Source organism: Gallus gallus, chromosome 2 (assembly GCF_016699485.2).
Source record: "Gallus gallus isolate bGalGal1 chromosome 2, bGalGal1.mat.broiler.GRCg7b, whole genome shotgun sequence".
NCBI classification, from domain to species: Eukaryota; Metazoa; Chordata; class Aves; order Galliformes; family Phasianidae; genus Gallus; species Gallus gallus.
Genome location: NC_052533.1, coordinates 107,541,298 through 107,564,012, shown reverse-complemented (window position 1 = coordinate 107,564,012; position 22,715 = coordinate 107,541,298). Strand labels below are relative to the sequence as shown.

At 39.1% G+C, this 22,715-nt stretch overlaps 1 protein-coding gene across 10 annotated transcripts in view; it reads right to left on the bottom strand.

The window, feature by feature from the left end:
* Window positions 1–22,715, bottom strand: part of LOC421106 (KIAA0146) — a 205,947-nt gene that overhangs the window by 22,112 nt on the left and 161,120 nt on the right. For all 10 annotated transcript variants that reach the window (XR_003073926.3, XR_003073925.3, XR_005855832.2 and 7 more), the window contains 2 exons: window positions 12,171–12,329; window positions 1,417–1,504 (listed from right to left, as the gene is read on the bottom strand). Coding sequence is in view for 6 of the 10 variants with exons in the window: in XM_025147953.3 (XP_025003721.2) it covers window positions 1,417–1,504; window positions 12,171–12,329 (247 nt within the window). In the remaining 4 variants the exon portion in view is untranslated. The remainder of the gene's footprint in view (window positions 1–1,416; window positions 1,505–12,170; window positions 12,330–22,715) is intronic.

Sequence of the window (22,715 nt, the reverse complement as noted above, 5' to 3'; positions counted from 1 at the left end):
TTATTTAGGACTTGGTAAATATTCTTTATCGTATCGTTACTTAAATGTGCTTTCAAAAACTGTGTAAAACTATACTTCTTGTACAAGGAAAAATGTATCTCAGCTAAAAAAAAAACCCCTGCATTCTACCAAAAATTTGCAGAAGTAGAATACGTCTTGATACCCTATAGAATGAATTGGTATTTTAAACCCATGGCAAAAGTGTAAATTGCATGATTATGGAAAGTTTTCTTCACTTCCAGGTTGTTAATAAAACAGAGAAAAAGAAGAACAAATGAAAATCATAACAATGCTAAAGAATATTTAAAAGTTTTGCTCCATCTGTGTGAATTTCCATTCTGTTGTCCACAGTATTTTAACATACAAAACAATCCTCTCCTCTGAGACTTCTGAAATGCGTGGATGAAAGGGAGAATCAAAGCAAGAATGGTAGTTTCACTCATTTTCAGTCTTGGTTTTATAACCAAGTTCTGAACTTTCTATTATTCAAAATAAATCCCTGTACAATCCCAATAACTCTGTAGATTGCAGCAAAAAGAATCCCAGAGTTGAGAAATAGCTAGGAATAACTAGGAATATCCATCTACAAAGTCCTCTGTCTTTAAAACTTGTTTATTTCCAGATTTTTCTTCCTAGACTCTAAAATAGATTTTTAATACCATAAACCTCTTCCCCAAAGAACAGCTTTAGAGGGACACCAAGACAGCACAAGCACTTGGTTACCGAGATTCTCAAACGACCTGGTCATTTCAGATGCCACTCCATTTGACAGAGCTCCTTTTCAAATAGAAAAGCTAATTAAATGAAAATTGAAGATGCAATTTTGGATTGGAAAATGTACAATAATATACTTCAAATCTATTTTAGTACTTCATGCTAGGAATTTTCACCACCTCCCAAAATCACAGCAACTTTCATTATTTTTAGTAGGCAATTTTTGTTTTTATGTTTCGACTGCCTTCACAACAGGACAACTGTCAGCCAGAACCATCCTAACTGAAAAGAGACACCATTCCATCAGTTGGTCTGTCTTCACAGGGACTAATCTTCAGAAAAGTGTTTTCCAATGTAAGGCTGAAAAGTTCTTCAAAAGAGTGAGTTAATGTTGTATGTAGATTTCTCACATAGTGTGAGCCAGCTAGTATCTTTTCCTCCTGCGAGGAGAGGAAAGGAAAGGAATAAATGGACTAGATACTCTCTCGTCTTAGTCCTAGAGGGTTAATAAAAGGTTAATTGCATCATTTTGGAAAGAAGCTGCTGATCCAGAGAGCCTCAGGTTGGCCTAAGACAGATGGTAGAAGCCACAAAACAAACCTCAGTAGATAAAAAGAGAACCTCTTTCCCCAAACATGTTACGCTACTAAGAAAAACAGTAATTGTAGTGAAAAAGTACATTTCCATAATAACAAGACTTACCATTTCAGGGTCTTGACTTTGTCCAGGAACTTTTACAGGCACTACTGGAGGCCACAAACTGTCTATCAGACTAAAAAGTCCTAACGCCCTTCAAAAAGACCAACAAAATTAGGTTTAGAAAGGTTTCCACTGTTAGATGCTGTACTAAAAAGATTCATTAAGAAATACAGTTTAAACCATTGCGTGATTATGAAAACAATTTTAAATCATATTTGTTTTCTACAAGCTGGTTTTGATTTGGTCTAATTAAATCTCCATCATTTCTGCTGTAGGGGGGAGAGGGAGGGCAGGGACACATCGCATACAGTGACAAGCAACTCATATTTAATGCTTTGCCATGAACAGCCTGTGACATGGTAAAATCCAGGGGAAGTGGGGTAAGTGCTAGTTTGGGAAGGACACAGACACCAGTACCACTTCTAAAAAATAGCTTTTAACTATTGAGCTGGTAGCTTGAACAAAATGTTTTGCTTCTAACTTCTTCATTTCTTGCTTTTCTCTGACACAGATTGCCACTGCTATTAGGAAAGTTAGCAATGAGATAGGAGTGCAGAGACAGGCAAGAATTTATTATTTGAAGTATACCCGTGCCTTAGAGTACAAATTGTGCAAAGAACCGTCCCCTTCCTATGCAGCTGCTCATTTGGTTATGATTCTTTTCTTTTGCAAGGTTTCCACCTTCAGTCTAGAAACAAGCAAAACGAACAGCCCAGCATACGAAGATTAACTGCTGCAAATCCTTCAGCATTCGCACGCAAAGCTGCAGTGTGCAGCAGCTCGATGCCTGGCTTGGTGGTTGATGTGTCATCCATGCAGTAAAAGCAGGAACATCCAAGGGAGAGGCCAAGAAAATAGCTGAGGGAGGGGAAATAGCTACAGATAACCAACTTGAAGAGGCGTGCATTTTTGAGTTTAAGCTCTCCGTTATCTTGTCCTAGCTCTCTGAGCGTGTTCTGTGTGGTCAAAGCACAGAGATCTGGATTTTAACCCCACAGTGCCTCCAAGAACTGTCTATTTGTCCCTCCAACTATGAAAGCCACCACTTCTGAAACAATTCTAAAAATGAAGTCCAAGACTTGTTGAAGGTAATCTTGGGTTCTAACCAAAAATGCTTTGAAGAAACAAAGGCAGTCTCTTGTTCTTGACTGAAGCATGTTGCAAAATGCTGCTTCTTTTCAAGGAGTAACAGATCTCCTTTAAAGTTCTGCTTTTAACTCACTTCTGCTTGAGTTTACTTAATTCCGTACTTCCCTCGCCCTTCTTTTCGGCCTTAAATGCTTATACTTTGGGTATCTAATGGCAGTCAGCTTCTTCCCATGTTTTTTCATAAAGCAGCAGGTATCACATATGAGAATGCTAACAGTGATGCCTACAGACCAAAACTGTATGAATTTACATCTCTGAGAGTGACTGAATCTCATGGAATAATGCTTTCAATTTAAGATTTGGGTCTGGCAGGTTAAAAAGATGCTGCTGCTGTCTGTAGTTGTGTTCCCTGCAGTGATTAAGAGACCAGGAACAGAAATACACTGCCCTTCTATAAAACTGAGCTTCCTGACTTATATGGTACCATCATCAAGTCTGTTAAAGGAAAAGGCTGAGTACAGAGGCTGAGGTTTTTGTTTTGCATTTTGTTTTTAGCAGAATATTATGACATACAAAGCAACACTTCCTAGGTATTAATCAGGCTTTAGAGCAAAATGACCACATCTCAATTTCTTGACAAGGTGACACCTTCTGTCTTGTACCATACAGAAAGAATTCTTCTCTGTAGTTGCAGGAGGGCCAGCGTCCAGTGGAGCAAACTGCCCTTGTTAAGTGGGACACGAGGAAGGAGAACTGCAGAAGCAAAGCAGCCTCTGTGTGATAAAGGAAGCTAAACAAGCGGTGTTGCTCACTTGACGCTGAGTATAGGGGCAGGATATGTATAATAGCATACTGCAAATTCTGTGTTTGTATATGTGCATTCAGAAATCATGTGTTTATCAACTCGCAGTCCAGATATAATCACATCTCCGCACAGACCTTACACTGATCCACCAGTGAAAATCTGTGCTTTTAAGATGGCGCAAGGAACACGGATTTGTCTCTTAGTCTTTAGTTCTCTTCTAGCTTGCAACTCAATGTCAGAACATCTACGACACAGTACTGTGTCCTTTCGGAGGAGTTCATAAACTGCTTGAGCTAGGAGCACTTAATTATTACTGAATTACAGTATTTGTTTATAAACAGGGGGAGGAGCAGCACTGTGCAGCGAGTGTCTCCTAAACATCTTGGACTCATCCTTCTCTTTGACTCCAGTCAGGCAAACCACAAGTACATTTGCCACCCAAAGGATGTGCAAGTTCCAAGTCACACCATGCAGGGATGAGGGGATCCTCCTCTGTAGAAAGGGGAGTTCTGTCCTCGAGCTGTCCCTGATGGGCCCAAGAATGTATCAGTCAGGGTCCCCACTGAAGAGCTCCCCTTTGCTTCAACCATTCCCATGCCTCCAAGAAAATTAACACTCTCTTTACACTTATGGACTTTGACTTTGACTTGCAGAAGGGAGAATGGGGGGGAGGGGGGAGGGGGAGGCAACCACAGTGGAGAAATAGCAAGACATTGTGTCCTTCTCTGCAGAAAATTATTATCCTTGCGGAAATAATAAAATTCATTCTCTTTATTGGCCATGCAACACTCAAATCCCACTTCAATCTGACTTGAACAATGGGTGTATTTTATCCAATATATGTATCCTTCTTCGGCTGTAGAATCAGGACAAGAGATGAACAGCTGACTCTGTGCTACAGTGAGGGAACTTGGTTAGCCCTGATGTGCACAAAGAACCTTTCTCATTACAGAAGACAAAATACAAACTTAACGATTTAGATCCGTGAGAGTAATCACTATTCACTACTTCAAAATATAATATATAATATTTTTATGACAAAAGTAGAGACTTTAAAAAAAAAAAGGAAGAGAAAGAAGTGAAAAGAAACAGGCACACAAATAAAAGAAGTATTTTTAGCTATTAAAATAGTAAAATATTTTAATTATTAGCATTTGTATTACTGAGGTGACAAGGACTTTATTGTAACATTCTGTAGTCTTCCTTCAAATAACAACCAAAAAAACCAAGGCTGAATCCAAACCAGGAAACAGGCAGAAGTTGCTATCAGATCCTAAATAAAAGATTTAATCTGCTAATGCCGTGACAAACTGCAATCATCTGTTTGATAAAAATCTTTTTGATCCATACAAAATATGTGTCTGTCCTGCACTTATCACTGACATAGCAAGATCACAAGTAATCTAACAGAGTTTTAAAATATTGACTTTTGTAGAAGTGTGGACCTTGGACAGCCGGGTCCTCTACATACAGGTACACTTCTCTTCTGTAAACCCACATCTCTAAGCTTTGCTAAAACACAGTGATACTGTTACATGTAATACATCTGTGTGCATACACACAGACATGAGCATGTACATATGACATACACTGTAGGCAAAAATAATTGTTTTTAGTATTCTAGATTATTTTTATTATTCAGTATGCTTAGAAGACATGCACTTAGATTCTGCCTGCTAAACCGTGGCATGTCTTTTCTGTGTATCCATAAATGCAAACTGCCTGGTATGTACCCAGATAGCAATCAGAACATTTTAAAGACTTCACATGACTGAGAAAATGCAAAATTCTGCTTGCAGCATGTGCAGGAATTAATCCTGACCTATTAGCAAATCATCTTCAACTGCCCGATAGTTGCACTGCTTGCTGGAGAGTGACTGATGCTAACAAAACAGCATTTACTTTTCCATTCAATAATTCCTGCCATAGATGATGACTGTGCTGCCCGGTATGTAATAAGTTGCTTTCTTTTGCTCACCTAACTATCTTCCTTAGTTTCACAGCTCAGTAGATAACAGAAGTCACCTTCTACTAGCCTTCCTAGCTTGTTCTGCCCTTCATTGCTAAGTCAAATGGCATACATTCATATGTCCACACAAACATACATGTTTGCCCTATGATTTTTGATAAAAAACATAAAAATTAAAGAGAAAAGTCCTTGTAGTTATATTTAGAGACCTGGTAAATGACAAATCTGTATCTACAGTTTCGGTACATCCCCGATCCTGAGGACATTTCATCCTAAAATCAGTTATACTGAAAAAATCCAACAACTTAAAACTTGAAATTTTCAGAGCAGTATTTCACTGGATTTCTGTTCCTGAGGTTATCCTAAGCAGTCACAGTGTCAAACAATACTCTCATCTGAACTGAGCAGATTTTGTTTGTTTCTCTCACAAGCAAGAAGTTTCACCTACAGTTCTGGTCCAGAAGCTGTGCATGTGATGTGCCTGACTCAATTTGTAAACAGTACAGCTACACGGCTATGATTTTTGATCACAAAGCAGCTTACAGTTTGGGGGATTTTTCCATTTTAATAGCAACACCACAGGTTCAGAGGAAAATGACAGAAAACATCAGAAACACCAAAGACGATAGAGGAGGAAAACAGTGCCTCTAACTAGGAAAGAAGACTGACTAGAGGAGAGGAAGAAGATAGGAGTCTCCTCCAATATTTTCCACAGCTTTGACTTAGCACTTCTCTGTTTTCCCCTCTGTTTCTCTTCCAATTTTAATCTGAATGCGAACAGTTTTCTTTCAACATTATTATTGTTGCAGACTCAATATTAAGAACTCAAAAATAAAGCAACTCCTAGCCGTCTGTGAAACTTTACTCAACATTAGAAAGAAATTCACTAAAAACTGCATAGGGTGCGTGACCCTGAACTACCAAGAGACAAGCAATCCAAACATAAAGCTGATGCTGCAAGCTACCTTTCCATCTAATTTACCTACTAAGATCTGACAGTACAGAACCTATGCAACATTGTGTTGTCTCAGACTTGTGTCTGAGAACAAGCAACAAAAAATAAGGTAAAAAACTGAGCCTATTACACCAGCATCTCAGCTAAAATACAGATATATTAAATCGTTTCATTGACAGAATTATTTACAAACTTTAATAACTATCTTCTGTAATACATTAGAAATTATCCATGCTATATTAGAACACTAACATTCTAATATAAAACTTGTCATACACTATGAATATGCCTGTTCCACCCTGCAGTGCTGGTTACTGAACAGACTCATGATAGAAGCACTGAATATGCAAAGCAGCAGTCACTGCTTGTTAAAGAGCACAAAACCACGGAAAAAAAACCCTGATTTTCTCATGCATAAACAGTCATTAAAATAATAATATATATACATTAAAAACTTTAATGTAATTACTTAAATTATGCTCTAAGTGGAACTCAACTTTTAACCACAGCAATTACTGAAGTGTTTCAGGACCTCAAAACCTCAGAGACGTGGGTGGTTCTTTCAGATGGCAGTCTCTTTGGAAGAGGGAAAACCAAAGGAAGGAAGTTATGACTTCCTTTCTCTGTGGAGAAGTCTTACTATTACATTTCCTGTCAACGACTACCAGTTAAAACACTTTATTTTTTAACAGTTAGCTATGGTCCTACACTTGTAAGTGTAAAGCAGAACAGTACAGAAAGCATGCAGTCACAGAATCACAGGGGTTGGAAGAGACCTCAAGAGATCATCGAGTCCAGCCCCTCTGCTAAAGCAGGTTCACTACAATAGGTTGCACAGGTAGATGTCCAGATGATATCTCCATAGAAGGAGACTCCACAACCTCTCTGGCAACCTGTTCCAGTGCTCCACCATCCTTACTGTAAAGAAGTTCTTCTGCATGTTTGTATGGAGCTTCCAATGTTCAAATTTTAGGCCATTACTCCTTGTCCTATCACTATGCACCACCAAGAAGAACCTGGCCTCATCCATTTGCCACCCATCTCTCTTTAGATATTTATAAACATTAATTAGATCTCCCCTCTGTCTTCTTTTCCTCAGGCTGAACAGACCCAGGTTACTCAGCCTTCCCTCAAAAAGGAGATGCCTTAGGCCGTTTATCATCTTTGTGGTCCTCTGCTGGACTCCTTCTAGGAGATCCCAGTCTTTTTTGGTCTGGGGATCCCAGATCTGGGCACAGTAGTCCAAAGGTGGCCTCATCAGGTCTGAGTAGAGGGGGAGGATCACCTCCCTCAACCTGCTGGCCGTGCTCTTGTTACTGCACACCAGGATACCATCAGCCTTCCTTGTCACAAGGACACACTGCTGGCTCATGGCCAATCTGTTGTCTACAAGAACATCCTGGCCCTTCTCTGCAGAGGTTCTTTCCAGCAGGTCATCCCCTAACCTGTACTGATGCATGCAGTTATTCCTCCCCAGGTGCAAGACTTGCTCTTGTTGAACCTAACCAGGTTCCTCCCTGCCCAACTCTCCAGTGTGTCCAGTTCTCGCTGAAAGGCAGCACAGCCTTCAGGCATGTCAGCCACTCCTCCCAGCTTTGTATCATCCACAAACTTGCTAAGGGTGGACTCTATTCATCCAGGTGGTTGATGAAGATGTTGAACAAGACCTGACCCAGTACTGACCCCTGGGAAACACAGCTATTTACAGGCCTCCAATCAACTCTGTGCTGCTGATGACAACCCTCTGAGCTCTGCCAATCAGCCAGTTCTCAACCTACCTCACTGCTCACTCATCTATCCCACACTTTCTAAGTTTCATAACAAACATTGTGAGAGATGGTGCCAAACACCTTGCTGAAGTCAAGATACACAATAGACACTACTCTCCCCTCATCTACCCAGCCAGTAGGGAAAAAGAAAAAAGGAAAAGAAAAGAGCAGAGGAAAAAAACGATTGGTACAGACCAGAGAATTATGAGACTGAAATAAAAGAAAAAAAGAAAAAAAGAGAAAAAAAAAGAAAACAGTGACTAGTACTACAGATTAGGATGAATCATAGAACCATAGAGTGGTTTGGTGTGGAAGGTACCTTAAAGGTCACCTAGCTCTAACCTCCAAACGTGGGCAGGGACACCTCCCATTAGACCAGGTTGCCCAAAGCCCCAACCAGTCTATTGCATGTTGCACTCACAAAAATCTGCACCAGCGGAAGTGACACATTGTTGCTGTTGCCACTGCTGAAATGCACCATCCATCCACCACTCACTGCACTCACATCCACTGTTTGGTCCTCATAAACGTTCAGCAAGCATCAATGTCATTGGGTGTCATTTTTCCCTCACGGAGGAATTCAGTTCCACACCTTTGCTTCATACGCCCTCCCACATCAGATACCATTGCATCAGACTGCCCCTCTTCTGCCATCTGCCACATGGCAACAAAATGTAATGGAATATTGGTGGGAAGGTTGAACCTCTACTGCCACACCACCAACGTCCATCTGTGACATCGTGGGCTATTATAATAAAACAGTAGGAGGCATTACTTTCAGAGCAGTCCTTGTATATGTAGATTTTAGCAATATCCATGCAACATTCTCATCTTTTTTTTTTAAACTTTTTCAACATTTTTTTAATCAAGGCACAAAATTGGCACTGACACCCTGCATTAATTGCATATTACATTAAAGCATTTTCCCCCTATCATTTTTGAATTGGTATAATTTTTCTGTCCTGCTGAATATAAACTCTTCATCTTTTAACCCTGTAAAAAAGCATTAGGAGAAGAATATAGTATGTCTGCTCCACTCGGTAGTAAAACAAGTCAGTGCTTGGCACATCAGGTGAAAGTTCAGATTATCAAAACACAAAATATTATCCCACGTGGAACTCTGGTCAGGGCTAATAACATACAGGTAATATTTTTTTGCTGATAAAGACAAATATCTAACTACAAAGTTTATTCTAGTTCATTGAAAGCAGTTTACGGTAGGAAGCAGCAGACTACTATAGTTTATTTATTCCTGAGACATTTTAGCAAGTGCTCAGTCCTTGTATGTAATTGCATTCACTAAGTTACTGGTTATACTGGACATGCTGAAACAAATGGGATCTATCAAAATAGGAAGGTTACATATTAGTTGAAATGTATGCATTTTTAGCCAGTGTTTCTGTCGCTAGCAGCACACCGTAGAAATCTCACCTCCTCTTTCTCAAGGGGCTAAATTTATAGGGTTGACATACGAGGCAGTGGGAGGACAAGAGATAGAATATATACACTTCTAAGGTTCAAAAATCATCAGTGGCAGATCAGTAAACATTTGGCTGTATAAGTTCTTATCCCACTTTTGTTTTGGAACACAAAGGTTTTCCTATTGGGAGGAGAAAAGGGTTTGGTTCCTCCAGTCCACCTCACAGTACAGGTCCATTTCAAAAACCAAGTCAGGTTTACAGGCAGGCTATTGCCTAGATGCAGAATATCCTTTACTATAGATTTTTAGTCACTGAAATGCAAATTCAGTTCACAATAGTGATTTTAAAATTGTATTTACTGGAATAATGCTAAATAGTACTTTAAATTAAATACTCGATGAAGAGGATGAATGATGGCCTGGAATATATTTCAACAGTAACAGTATTCCATTGATGAGAAACCTTGAGAACTTCTAGTATCTGATAAATGAAAATCTTCTCTGTCTAACAGAATGACTGAGGAAGCTTCCTGTCTCCACAAGAGAGATTACAGTACATGTGACTGAGGGACAACAGGCACATATGGGATCTTATTAGCCATTCTTGGCTTTCTCCAGATCATGTGCTACAAAGGCAGAAAAAAAGAAGACATGTATTTTCCCTCGTATTTCCTACATTTTATTCCCTTTTATCCATTTTAAAAGTCACTGTCAAACTCTAGGAAACAAACAGTTTAAGAGCCATCTCCTTCCAAACAATAATTGGTGTTCTGGAAGGGGGAAAAAAAATAGCAAATGTCTTTCTTGCAGGGCAGACCACAGAGTTGTTCTTCACTCGTGCTACAAGCCAAGGTTGGGAACTTTACAGCCATATCCCATCATGTGCTCAGATATACCACTGGCTCTTGAAACGCATTTATCCAGTGGCAATGAGTTCTACAGCCCAATTATACTCTGCATGAATAAGCACTCCCTTATAGTCATTTCAGCTATGGCTTTACTGTGGTTTCCATCGCACCTAGATTGACACAGAACATGTCCTGACACTTAAAAGTAATAGCAAGTTATAAAACAGAATTTAAGCTAAAACAATTAAGAAAGAAAGAACAGCAATACCCCCCACCCACCCAACTTGTACACTGAAATCACATTTAGCCACCGCACTGTCCCTGAAGCTACACTGGCCATTTTCTTTTCATGTTTTCTAGCAGGGTTACCACCAGCACAGCTCCAGCTGAGCCACCAGCATTTTCAGCAGTGTGTTTTCTAATCATCCTCAGAATAGCCAGAAGTAAGTTACTGCCGCTTTGAAAGAGAATTTACATTAGAAAAAAGTCTGTCTCTTATTAGCTAGGCTGAGTACTGGAAACACCAGCAGCCAGTTGTAAAACTTCATTTGTATCCAGAATTCCAAAACCATTATTTAATTTGTTTGGAAAAAATGTAACTTGAAAAAAAAAAAAAAAACCAACGAAATAATTAAATAAGGAGACGTGTTTGTTATTAAGGATCCATAAAAATGCAAGTAGGCTTGAAATCCAAAGGATCTGAAAATTAACACTGCAAGTACATAAAAAGAAAAGCATACTGAATAGGGCTGGCTGGAAAACAACAATTCCATTTTGCTAAACATTTCAAGGCTTTGAAATTTGTTTTTGCTCCAATATGAAACAAAAATGAGACTTTCTGAAAGTCTTCGTGAAATGAACAAGAGAGAGCATTCACTCACTCACTCCCTCTGGACCTGAAAAAATCTTCCCAGTAAAATTGTCTCCAAAATAGATAAAGTTTCTGTGAAACTTTCTGGTTTTGATGAAACAGCATTTTTTTGAACAGGAAAAAAGTGTCAGATGAAATATTATAGCCACTCTAATACCAAAGGCTTATCGAGATAGGATGTTTTTACCAGAATAAATCATGCTGAGAATTAAACCAATCTTGTCATATTTATATAGCTCCCCATGTGGATACCATCTCGCTTTCCATAGAAAGATACTCTGAAAGATAACTCTGTACGACCTACTTAAAGTGGTGGTGTTTTTTCATCTAACGTATTTAACACATTTTATTTTAAGAAAGTACAAGGAATCAAAGAATTAGCAAAAAAGGAGGTACCATAACATCGATTTACTAATTAGTTGTGGGGATTTTTCTGTAAGCCTGTGGATGCTCTTATCCCAAAATAAGAATGGTTTTAGCAGTGAGAGGGTTTTTCAGTGTTTGGTTTGTTTCTTTTGGTTTTGATTTTTTTTAGAGACACTTAAACTGTGCTTTCAAAAATGTATAGGCCTTACTGAATTAAGCTCACAAATACCAAGGGAAGATCTTTGCTTGAAACTTCAATTCAGATTAAAAAGAACAGAAAAACAGGGAAAAAAAAAACATATTGTAATAAACAGCTTTGCAAAGAAGAGAGATGAACTAACATTTTTAAGTCTTCAAATCTACTGAAGAGGAAGAAAATTCATATTTTATGAACCACTGCATAAGGTAATTCTTCTAAATTCTGTTCTCTGCTAAGCGTGTTTTTGTGTGTCAGCTTATTTATGCTGATTTGGGAGTATGGTTGGCTCAAGTGCAATTGGATCCAGCTGATGCCCACTTGATGCCCTAAAAATGGCAATGAGGATATTTAATTGAACAGAGCCTGATTCAGTTGTTCCAAAGAATACTGACCACGTAAATAATCAAATGTAGGATCACCTCTACCTGCCACAGCACTCAACACATTCTTCTCAAACTGTTCTCACCTTCCTCTTGTGGTTCTTTGCAAAATTTTCATTCCAGCTAAACAGCAGAATTTTCCTTCCCATCTCTTGCAGTACTGCTCAATGTCTTCTGCAGAATCCAAACACTGTAGCTGTACTTCACTGAACATGCCATAGGCATCCTGGACAAGGAGGCACAACCTGTAAAACATTCCTCTGTTACTCATTTATTCTTGTTCATAACAAAATGAACAAACTTATCCTCTACAGTATCTGAAGAAATCCTACCAAATAATGAATACGAGTACTAGTATCAGTAAACAAAACCAGCATCATCAAAGGTTTTCTCATATATATCTGCAGGTGGTAATAGGGCCATAAAAAAGAGAAGTTTTACTGAAATTTAGAACAAGGTGCTTCCATTCAGGATTAGAGAAACGAACTGCTAAACAATCTATGCTTTGTGTTATCTATAGTCACATTTTTACCTACCTTGAGGTGAATTTTTCAGTGCAGACAAATCAATGATGCAAACGTATGTATGTATATAAATGTAAAAATATCTACTTGGAAATAAACGAAGCAACATATGTCACAAGTAATAATCACAAATGTTGAATTTGATAAAGCAAGCATAACATTTTTACTGACTTCAAAAGAGTTCTGAGGATTCATGACAATGAAATGTCAATTTTATTATATTTTGAAAAAACAACATGAGACCACAGATTAGTAAATTCAATATTGGGTAAGAAAAAGCCCAGAGGAACTATTTTAAGGAGGTACTTAAAAAACCTGCTAAACAAACAATTTGATTCAAGTAATCTATGGAACCAGGGCTGGGAACTATTGCTTAACCAACTTGTTGGCATTTCAAGAAGATATTACCATCATAGCAGATAAGGCAAAATTCAGTGGATGCCACACGTTTAGACAGACAAAAATGCACTCCACAAGGTTGTGCACCTGAGATGAGTCACAACGACAGCTTGAGTCATGGAGGAAGGAAGGTGCTGTCTACAAGGTGGGTTTAACTGCCCCCCAGAAAAGACAGTTAAACATGGAAACTTTTCAAACAGCAACAAGAAATAGCTTTGAGGGTAGCATATGTCTTTCTTTATTTCTAAATAAAACTCAGGAATATAGCAGGCAGCAGGATTCCAGGGCAACCTGCTTGAGCAGAGGAGCAGAAGACCTCCAGAAGGCCTTTCCAATCTCAACCGTTCTGTGACTCAGTTCATTTCAAAAGTTAATGTCAAAACTACCTTCTCCAGAGAAGCACCACTGCTCACAACAAGCCAACCCCAAATGCTTTTTGAGAACACCATATACTTTGCTATAGGCACCCCAAAAACATCCAACAGTAGTCATTACATCTCTAAAAAACTTATTTTAAATGAAATGAGCTCCTATACTTCTCTGTAAGAAATCTTACGTTTTCCTAGTAGAGAGATTTAGGCACACAAAAGACCATTAATTATGGTTTCCTTGTTCATTATGAACTATTTTTTTCTATATTCTACAGAGGATACAACTTTCTGAAGCCTTTTAGAGATTAGTAGATGCTCAAGCACAAGCTATGAGTTCTAATTTCTTAAATGCAAGTGCTGGTTTTGAAGATAAGAGAGTGGTAGGACTGAGCACAAACAGAGACCCCATATTTTCTCTGTATCTAAAACTCTAAGGGTTATACAAAACAGAATCTTCACCAGGCAAACCAAAGCAACCTTAGGTACAATTCCTCCATAGCCTGGCAACGTTGGGATATGTTTCACAGCCATGGAACACTGCCTCTACCTTGAGCAACAAACAGGAAGAAAACAAATGCTGTTGTGAAGTGTGGGCTGAAAGGATACATATCCCACTTTGTGGCATGAGTGATGCTCCCAGCTTAGACAAGTGTGTGACTGGCCTAACACAAAACTGTGTCTTAAGTAGCTGTATCCCTAGCTGCATTTTCTCTGTAAAACACTCAGCAAGATCCCTGTGGATTGGTATTACACAATCATTTCGAACTCAACAAAACAAAGACTGTTATGCTATGGCCATGACAGCACAGAAGCAGAGCAACCACCGTTGCCTGCCATGTTAGGGCCTTGCAGTCACTTACAGTTATGTCAAGTTTTAACTGATCGGACTGAAACTTCTTTTGCTGTTGTTTTGTTTGGAAAAACAAAGCTAATACTCTCTAGACTTCTCTGAAAACCAGATTGAAGAGAAGAGAAAAAAAACAGTTTTGTTTATACTAACAAAACATTCAGTGACTCTTTATCGTGAAAAAATCAGGCCTTCATATCTTAGAGCAAGCAAGGGCCAACTGAGCTAGTGTCTTAGATCCAATCAGTCCAGCAGTCTGTTAACTGATCACTGGAATTTCTCCTGTCTCTAGTGAGAAACAACTGAACGCAAGTAGGCCTCAGACTAGCTGGCACCATGCTCATTTTAAGTCCTCTGGGACACATTAATTGCCCAAATACAACTAACTCAGCTGGTGCCAAATATATCAAGCCACTGAAAGTGCATTTCCCTCATCCTTTTAAGCCAAGCAAAGAGATGGTTGCTCTCAGACATGGAAATCTCAACTTCCCAGGTTCCAGCCTGCATGTTTCCAACCCTTCATGGTGACAACTTTAATGGCTAGGACAGGAGACAGATATAACAACAACAACAACAACAAAAAATACTGCAGTATAATAATAAAGTCAAACAGTAACAATGTATAATAATGATATATAATAATTCTTATAATCATCCTCCGATGAGTTCCCTGACAATGAACTCACTGAAATTAAAGTCCAAGTTGCATGGAGTACCTCTTCTAGATGAGGATGCATTCCAAGCAGCATTAGGGGCTCCCACTCCAGCTATCGAGTGTATGCAGCACAACATCCTAGGTCATATGATGGAGGAATGGTCATCAGATGACCAAGCTTGATATACAGAAGTAGAGGAAAAACCACGTAACTTGATGCTCATATCACTAATGTGCCCATTCATACTAGGAACATGTTCATGATTATTGGTGTAATGAAAAAAAACAACAAAACAGAGCAGCAGATCCTCTTGCCCCAGACTCAAAACACTTTGTTGTATTAGGATCACACATGTGAGCAGACACTTAATATACTACTAAACTTACTTTAACAGCATCCAAAGGTAGACATGATTTCTCTACAGCATGAATTTAAAATGAAATTAATATATCCACTCATCTGGAAGACAGAATTTCAGATATAATCTTGAGATCCCTGATTTTCAGTCTGAAAGATGAAGAACATCCCAGACTAACTCTACAAGTGGAACTTCACAAACAAATGTTCAGTGCTTCAGAACTCTTCAGAAAACAGTACAAAATGAAATAATGATGAAAACGTGAAATATTCTCAACATCATTTGATGCACCTCATTGTGATTAACTAGATAATGCTACAGGTACTCAAATGAATAATTACTGATTTTTCTTCTTAATGGCTACGCTAAGATCACCTGAATCCCACAACAGACTCAGTGATGCATTTGGAGAACCATTCTCACATTCTGTGAAACAGATTCTGTTCTTATGGTTCTGTTCTTATTGGTATGTGGTCCAGCTGCCTACAATGGCTGAAGGTACATGGCTTTACTTCCTCACCAGCATTGTTTTTTTAGGTTGTTCTTATATCATTTCTAGAAAAGTGGATTTGTAATATTTTCTCAAGTCACACTCTTGTTCTCATATTGCAGTTCTTGCAAATTAAGTTTTAGCAGCAAGTCTAACTATGATTAGGGAACAGCTTGTCCCATGATTTTTGCTACCTCTGAAGCTCACTGCCAGGATGAAAACCTATGTCTAACTTACGAGACAAGCCACAAATTCAAACTGAATACTTCACCCCAGGAATTAAACACTTACCTTTTGTGCATAGCTATTAAAAATTCTTTTCCCATAAAATGCACCATTTGTACTGAATCAGGTCATCAGTGAGAACATACCTTTACCAATGGCTCGATGGGAAGCGTGTTACTGAATTGTTAGGAAAAAAAAGGAGAATACTGTCATTTTTTTTATCAGACGTGCTCATGCAGTTAGGAAATTAAGGCCATCTTCATTTCTGAGACAACAGGATGAAACCCTACGTAAGACGTGAATTTAAAATATGGCTTTGGAAACATAATTTTTTCATGCAAAGGAGTAGATAATTCATTCCAGGAGCGAAGGGTGGCAGTAAAACCAGTAGAGTAGTGAATGCAGACTAAGGAAAAGGTGAAATATGACTCACTGGTTATAACAAAGGGGGTGAAGATAGGGAATGATAAGAAAGTGAGGCAGAAATTTGCCTTATTTTTTTAAAGTAATGACACATAAGTCTCATACAAAAGCTTGGGAAAATTTTGATAATTTGCAAATAGCCTGGAGCAAAGATTAGGGGCTGGGGGAAGACGAGACTGATTACTCTGCATTATTTTTATGACGGTGCTAATATTTAGGACAAAATGGCTCCCAGGAGAAATCTGGAGAGGATTACAGGATTACACCGCCATGCAGTTCTCCTGGTTAGTCACTCTTTCTGGGTACAGACAACAAATTTTTGTTTTGGGTTGGTTGGTTTTTTTTTCTTTGTTTGTTCATTTGTTTCCCAATATTTTTATACGCAAGAAAACTCATATCTGTGCACGCTGCTGCCTTGTATCAGGCAAGTAACTTTCCGGAGAGGTCAGAATGACCAAAAATCTTCTTCAGCTTTGGTGCCTTCCAGAATCCTCGGTGGTTAGTAGAAAAGAATAAGAAAAAAGATTACCTGAAGAGATGACACAAGCAAGGAGGTCAAAGCTGACTGGTACAGGGATTGCATTTACTAAGGTGCATTTACAAAGTCTTGTGAAAACAAACAGCAGACATTTATCACAAACAGATTTGAACTAACAAGTAACTGTTTTGCCCTAGGACAGGAAGGCAGCAAGACAGCCATATGGACCATACCAGCTTCCTTCTGTGCATGGCTAAACTATGCAGTCCAGCTGAAGGAGCATGACCAGCAGAGAAATGCAATGACAAATGCAGTGAGCAGAAGGGACTTATTGTTTTGATGGAAAGAAAGGAAAGAATCGGGGAAACATCTGAAAACGAACTGCATTGTATCAGCTCCGATATTTGCTCAGTCTTTATCTTAACCACCCCAAAGACAGTTGTTGCTTCTTTTCTTTGTGTGTCAGAAGGATTTATCTCTGAGGTGCGGTCCTTGTAGAGGCATAAAGCACACATAAACAAAACTCCCCTCTCTCTTAATCACCAGAGGCACAACACTACCTACACAATTCCAATCCAGCAACTTGTCTGGTCAAGTCTCAAGGTGGAGCTGGTTAACTCCTGCTAATATGGCTCAGATTCAAACTGTAACCTGCGGGACACCACCCTACAGGGATTTGATGTATTCCTACCTTACACAGACCTAGAACACCTGTATTACCTCTGAAAAGTCAAAGCTCAGGACACTGGTCTAAATACACAGGATAGCTATCTATTTCCCTCGTCCTCCATATCACCAGAGGGATTTTCCTATTAAAAGCCCCATATTCCCTGGATCCGATCCTAAACTGCTACATGTTCCCTTTCAAAAGGTATGAACCTGCCTTCCTCGTCCTCTGAAGATCCAGAGTACTGTGTTCCAAAATCCATGCCATTTGCTGTCACCAAACAGAAGCGCCAAGGAGCTTCTGTTTGGTGACAATAACTGTGGATTGAATGAAGAGGAGTTGGACTAGATGGCCTTCAGAGGTCCCTTCCAACTCTAAGGATTCTATGATGCAAATAAAAACGTATGATGATGACGACTAGCCTTTCTATACATAGGTCACTGAGGTATAGAAGAAGACATAAGCATCGCTATTTCCAATTTACAAGGGCTCAAAGACTTCTGATCCAAGTATAGACATTTCCAGCACCTAAGCTGCTGCTCTGGTTTGAAACACTTGAGGTAATCAAAATGAAAATGAGAGGTTTAAAATAACTGAGAAGCAGGATTTACGATCAATTTTTACTAGACATTTATGAAAGCACCAAGAAGGAAACAGAAAAGAGGATTCAAGAATGTTGGATCTGGCAGAGAGAAAACAGAGCACACAGCTACCACTGGACACACAAGTTCTCCTGCTAGAGATAGCCTATCTTTAAAAATGAATTGGTGGGAACTGTACATGTGACAGGATTACAACCAGGGAAATAAGCATGTCTTATCTCAGCATCTGAAATAGAAAATATGTAGCAGAGGCCTCCTCAGTCTCAGGAAAGGAATCTTTTCTATGCAGATGGTTCTCAACAGGAGCGTAGCAGAATATTTATACACCACCCTTTGCAAATAACTCACTACAGTAACTACACCAAACCCACCATTTTGCATTTTCTTTGGTTTTAATTCCATTTTTATATGTATGTTAAAAATAAAATGTAATAGAAGTGAAAAACAGCACGAGAGGGTAGAAGGTAACAGTTGCTTATTTTTATTCACTTCTTTGAAAAGTCAAATGCTTCAATACAGACTGGAAAAAGCAAATGTAACTTCCACAAAGTCCTTCAGGAATCTCCACCTGCTGACTGCTGTCTCCATTTCTTCATTCAGGTCCATTCTTCCACCTACTATTTTCTCTCTACAAGCTGAAGAAGCACATACCTTCCATTGTGAGCCACTTTTGTGGGAAACTGCTTTCACACGTAGCAAGAGCCCCGTATGAGCCAAGCATAACAGCACACCTGCCTTTTTGATGCAGAACATGCACATTCTGAATGGAGCTCCACACTGCAGTTTTCTGACTCAAAATGTCGAACACCAACTGCTTTGTGAGAACTACTTACGAATTCTCGCGAGCGGAAGCGAAACAAAATCAGACAGGTTTTGATACATGCAATGATGACCATGGCTTCACAATCGACAATTTTTCAGCACAACCCTGCTGTTCTCCTGCAAAGTTTTCCCGTGGCACCAAATGAACTCCTTAAACTTCCCATCACACGCTGCCTCTAAGTGCACTTTCAAATCCTTAAACCGTTGATCTGTCTTATCTGCAAGCAAATTTTTACTTTTAAAAGTAAACAAAATATTCAAAATGATAAAATGGCATTCCCACCGTCCACTTCAATGCAATATGAAGCATAAGCTATCATATCAAACAGTTACGCAGCTGCAACAGACAAATATTTTCAGTATCACATCAAAGCTTCAGCTATGACAGATTCATAAATGAATATCAAAGCTTTGCCGTATCAATAGTTTTAATCCAAAGTAACTATACGATATGAAAAATAATATAGCAACGGTTGGTTTGGAAGACAGGAAGCTGAAGAAAAATAGATGCCTCGGTACTGGCTAAAAAATGTGTAACAGTTCAGCCACAGCAAACCAGTAAGGCCCTTCCCACTCCAGATCCCCCCTCCCGCCATCTCTCCCTTACAACACTAAACTGCACATAATTTATGGTCCTCCTGCTAAAATGCATTCCATAGAGTTTGTTACGCAAATAAAAACAAATTTTGAGTGGTAACAGAAAAGCAAGTCCATCAGATTGTCCCAGCTTGTTTCCGACTCGTATGCTATAAATTGTAGTAGCTTTAAAAAAAAAAAAAAAAAAAAGAAATGACACACACACACTCCTCAGATTCCTCAGTGTCCCCAGTACCACCAATTCAGTGTCAATTTAGAGGGAAAAAAAAAAAGTCTTTCCCATATGACTTACTCATCGAGAGGAAAACATACATTTCAGAAACTTAGAGGCTCCACTGAAAACTTCAAATCTCTGTTATGGATGATCTCCAGCAGAAACATCACGTTCCATACATTACGTGTAATTACCATCCAGCCATTTACAGGACTTATCTATGAATCTGAGGAGGAGTTCTTTGTTTATTTTTTTTCATCTTAAGACTCGGTAATTACAGTTTTGGCATCCAAGAATTCCAACAGTCAGTGAGGTGATGCCAAAAGATCTCCTGCAAGGTGCTCAGCACCCTCCTTTCCAAGAAAATTAGCATTCAAGTGCTGATCCTGGCAACACTTGGTATAATCTTTGCCATACTGCACTTCCTCCACACCTCAGTTTCTTATATGTAAAGATCAGAATAAAAGTCCTGTCCTCAAAGGGCGACTGAAAGGCTATAACTGAGTAATGCAATGGTACATAGGAGGATAGGTCCAAAATGTTTGTGTGCTAGATCTCACCTGAGCTGAGGGAGGAGGCTATCTATTTATCTATATCTGTACAGATTTGTAGTGGGCTCGAAGCAGCAACCCATGTCTTCTGAGCTAAGGCATTTTAGAGAACTGTAAACTCCTGCTGCAAAACCCGTGGTTAAGTCTTTTACACAATTACAGCATCTGGAATGAAGCAAGAACATTGCAGCAGCAGAAAATCGGGATTCACCTGATTTACTTCTAAGCCACATAGATGGAATCTTAGAAGACTTTAGTAAGAAAATGAATAAGAAAAGGAAAAATAAGGCATTAAATTAACTAAGTGAAAAAAAAAAAAAGAAAAACTAAAATAAATGTTAAAAAAAGAACTGCCCATCTCAGAAGGCACAGAACATCCTGAAATACATTCTTGGTAGCACAGCACTATGCATGTGCTTCCACAGTGCGTGTGAAAGGTAAATGAAATATAATAACGCTGCAGGATTTCTTTCAGAGCCACGTCTGCATTCAATAAGACATTCTGCTGTTTCAGTGCCACATCATCCCACTGAAATAGCACAAAAATATAACATTCACCCAAAAAAGCAGAAGAGCAAGTGCAAAGAAGAAAAGCAGAAATGAAATCTCGTTGTGGCACCTGCTGTGGCAGAAAAGCCACTTTCTAGTGTTCCTTGAGGGGTCTGCCGTTCCTGTTTTGCTCTCACGTTGTTTTCCTTCCCTCTTGCTTCCTGTCTGCATTTCCTAGGTGTGTTTTTAAAAGAGGGAGAGGGAGCATGTTTGTGTGTGTGTAGCATGTTTACAAGAGTTATGGTAGCAGTTCTCAGCAGTCCACCGAGAATTCTAGGAACTGGCCCCTGCTATTTTATTCTAGGTCAATGTCAGCTCATGTCAGGCAAGAAAGATCACACAGGACAGCTTGCTCCATCACACAGTCCTGGACGGAGGCCTCAATGGGAGAGGGAAAGCAGGCAAGCTGTGAGTGGGCGGAGTGCCTTTCCAGCACTCTACCAACCACTGCACAAGGAATTATGATAAACACCACTCTGGAAACCAGATACAACAGTACATTGTGTTCTTCTTCTGAAAAACAACCAGACTTCTACTCACTTTAAGTAAACAGTTAATCCTGTTTATCTTTTTCTTTTTCTTGATGAGTTGTTAACAGAACAATCTCTTCTGCAAGGCAAGTAAGAAGTTTGTCCCTTAAATTCAAACTGATTTTCTCTTTCTTTGAGCAAAAAAAAAAATCAATTCAATACGTAAGCTTTCTACTATCGGCAAACTGTGTGGAATAACAATCTTTCTTGGCTTAAACTGACTTAACAAAGCAATGCCAAAACTGAATGAAACCTTTCCCTCACTTACATATTTTATTTTGGAAAACTGAAGTCCCAAACAGAGCGTTCTGTTCATCTCATTTAACTCTTCCTTTTCTGGCAAGGACAAGGAAAACCAATTAATAAATCAATAAACCAGGACGTGCGTTGTCCTTGCAGCCTGGGCAAACTGTGTGCTGTATGCAGGGATCAGCTGCTAAACGGGCTGGGGGGGGCTCTTGGGTTCTCCTCATGAGTGGAAAGAAAAAAAACAGAGGAGTCAGAGTAATTGCCTGCAAATGAAGTAATAAAGCTTTTTGTTGTTGTTGTTGTTGCTGTTTTTTGGTTCCTTTCCCCCCAGAATATTTGCTCTCTGTGCAAATACCCCATATCCTCAACTCTCAATATTAAGGGTGACTAATTAGGAAAGCAGATGAAAGTGATTATCTTGTTTAGTTGGAATCTCCACACTCTACCTATTAACTACTTCTTACTGGGAATCTATCCGGGTCCCCTGAAAGCCACCGCCTTTTCCAAGGGGAATTCTAATTTTTAGCACTTAGGAATTTAAATAGTTCTGAAAGTCAGTAATGAAAGAGTGCTTAACACCTCCAGTCAGTAAAAGCCTGTTGATTTAGCTATTTATATTCATAAAAAGACATGATTTGCAAAACTGAAAAAGGAGAAGGAAAATATTCCCGTTTTATTTTTGCCCATCTTGCTCTCTCTGGGTCTAATCCCCCGTGGTTTCTGTGCAACTGATGTCATTCAGTGCAAGAAGGTAAATTCAGGTCTGGGAAAGTAAAAATTAAAAGTCTGATTTTTCTTTTTTTTTTTTTTTTGTATTTGATGTGCAAAACTTTTCCAGTTTTTATGCTTTCTTTTTTTGTTCCCCCCCCCCTTGAGATCTCAACTTATTCTGCCTGTCTCCACAAAAACACTTTTGTAACAATTGCTGAATTTACTCAGCCCTCGGGAGCTAAGTGACAGAACAGGTCTCCGAGGTGACAGAACAGGCCAAAGCAGAGCTATTTCCCATTACAGAATCTGAACTCCAGAGGCAGCCAGCAACAGGCCAGGGCCAGAAACTGAGCTCAACAAAGCCCCGA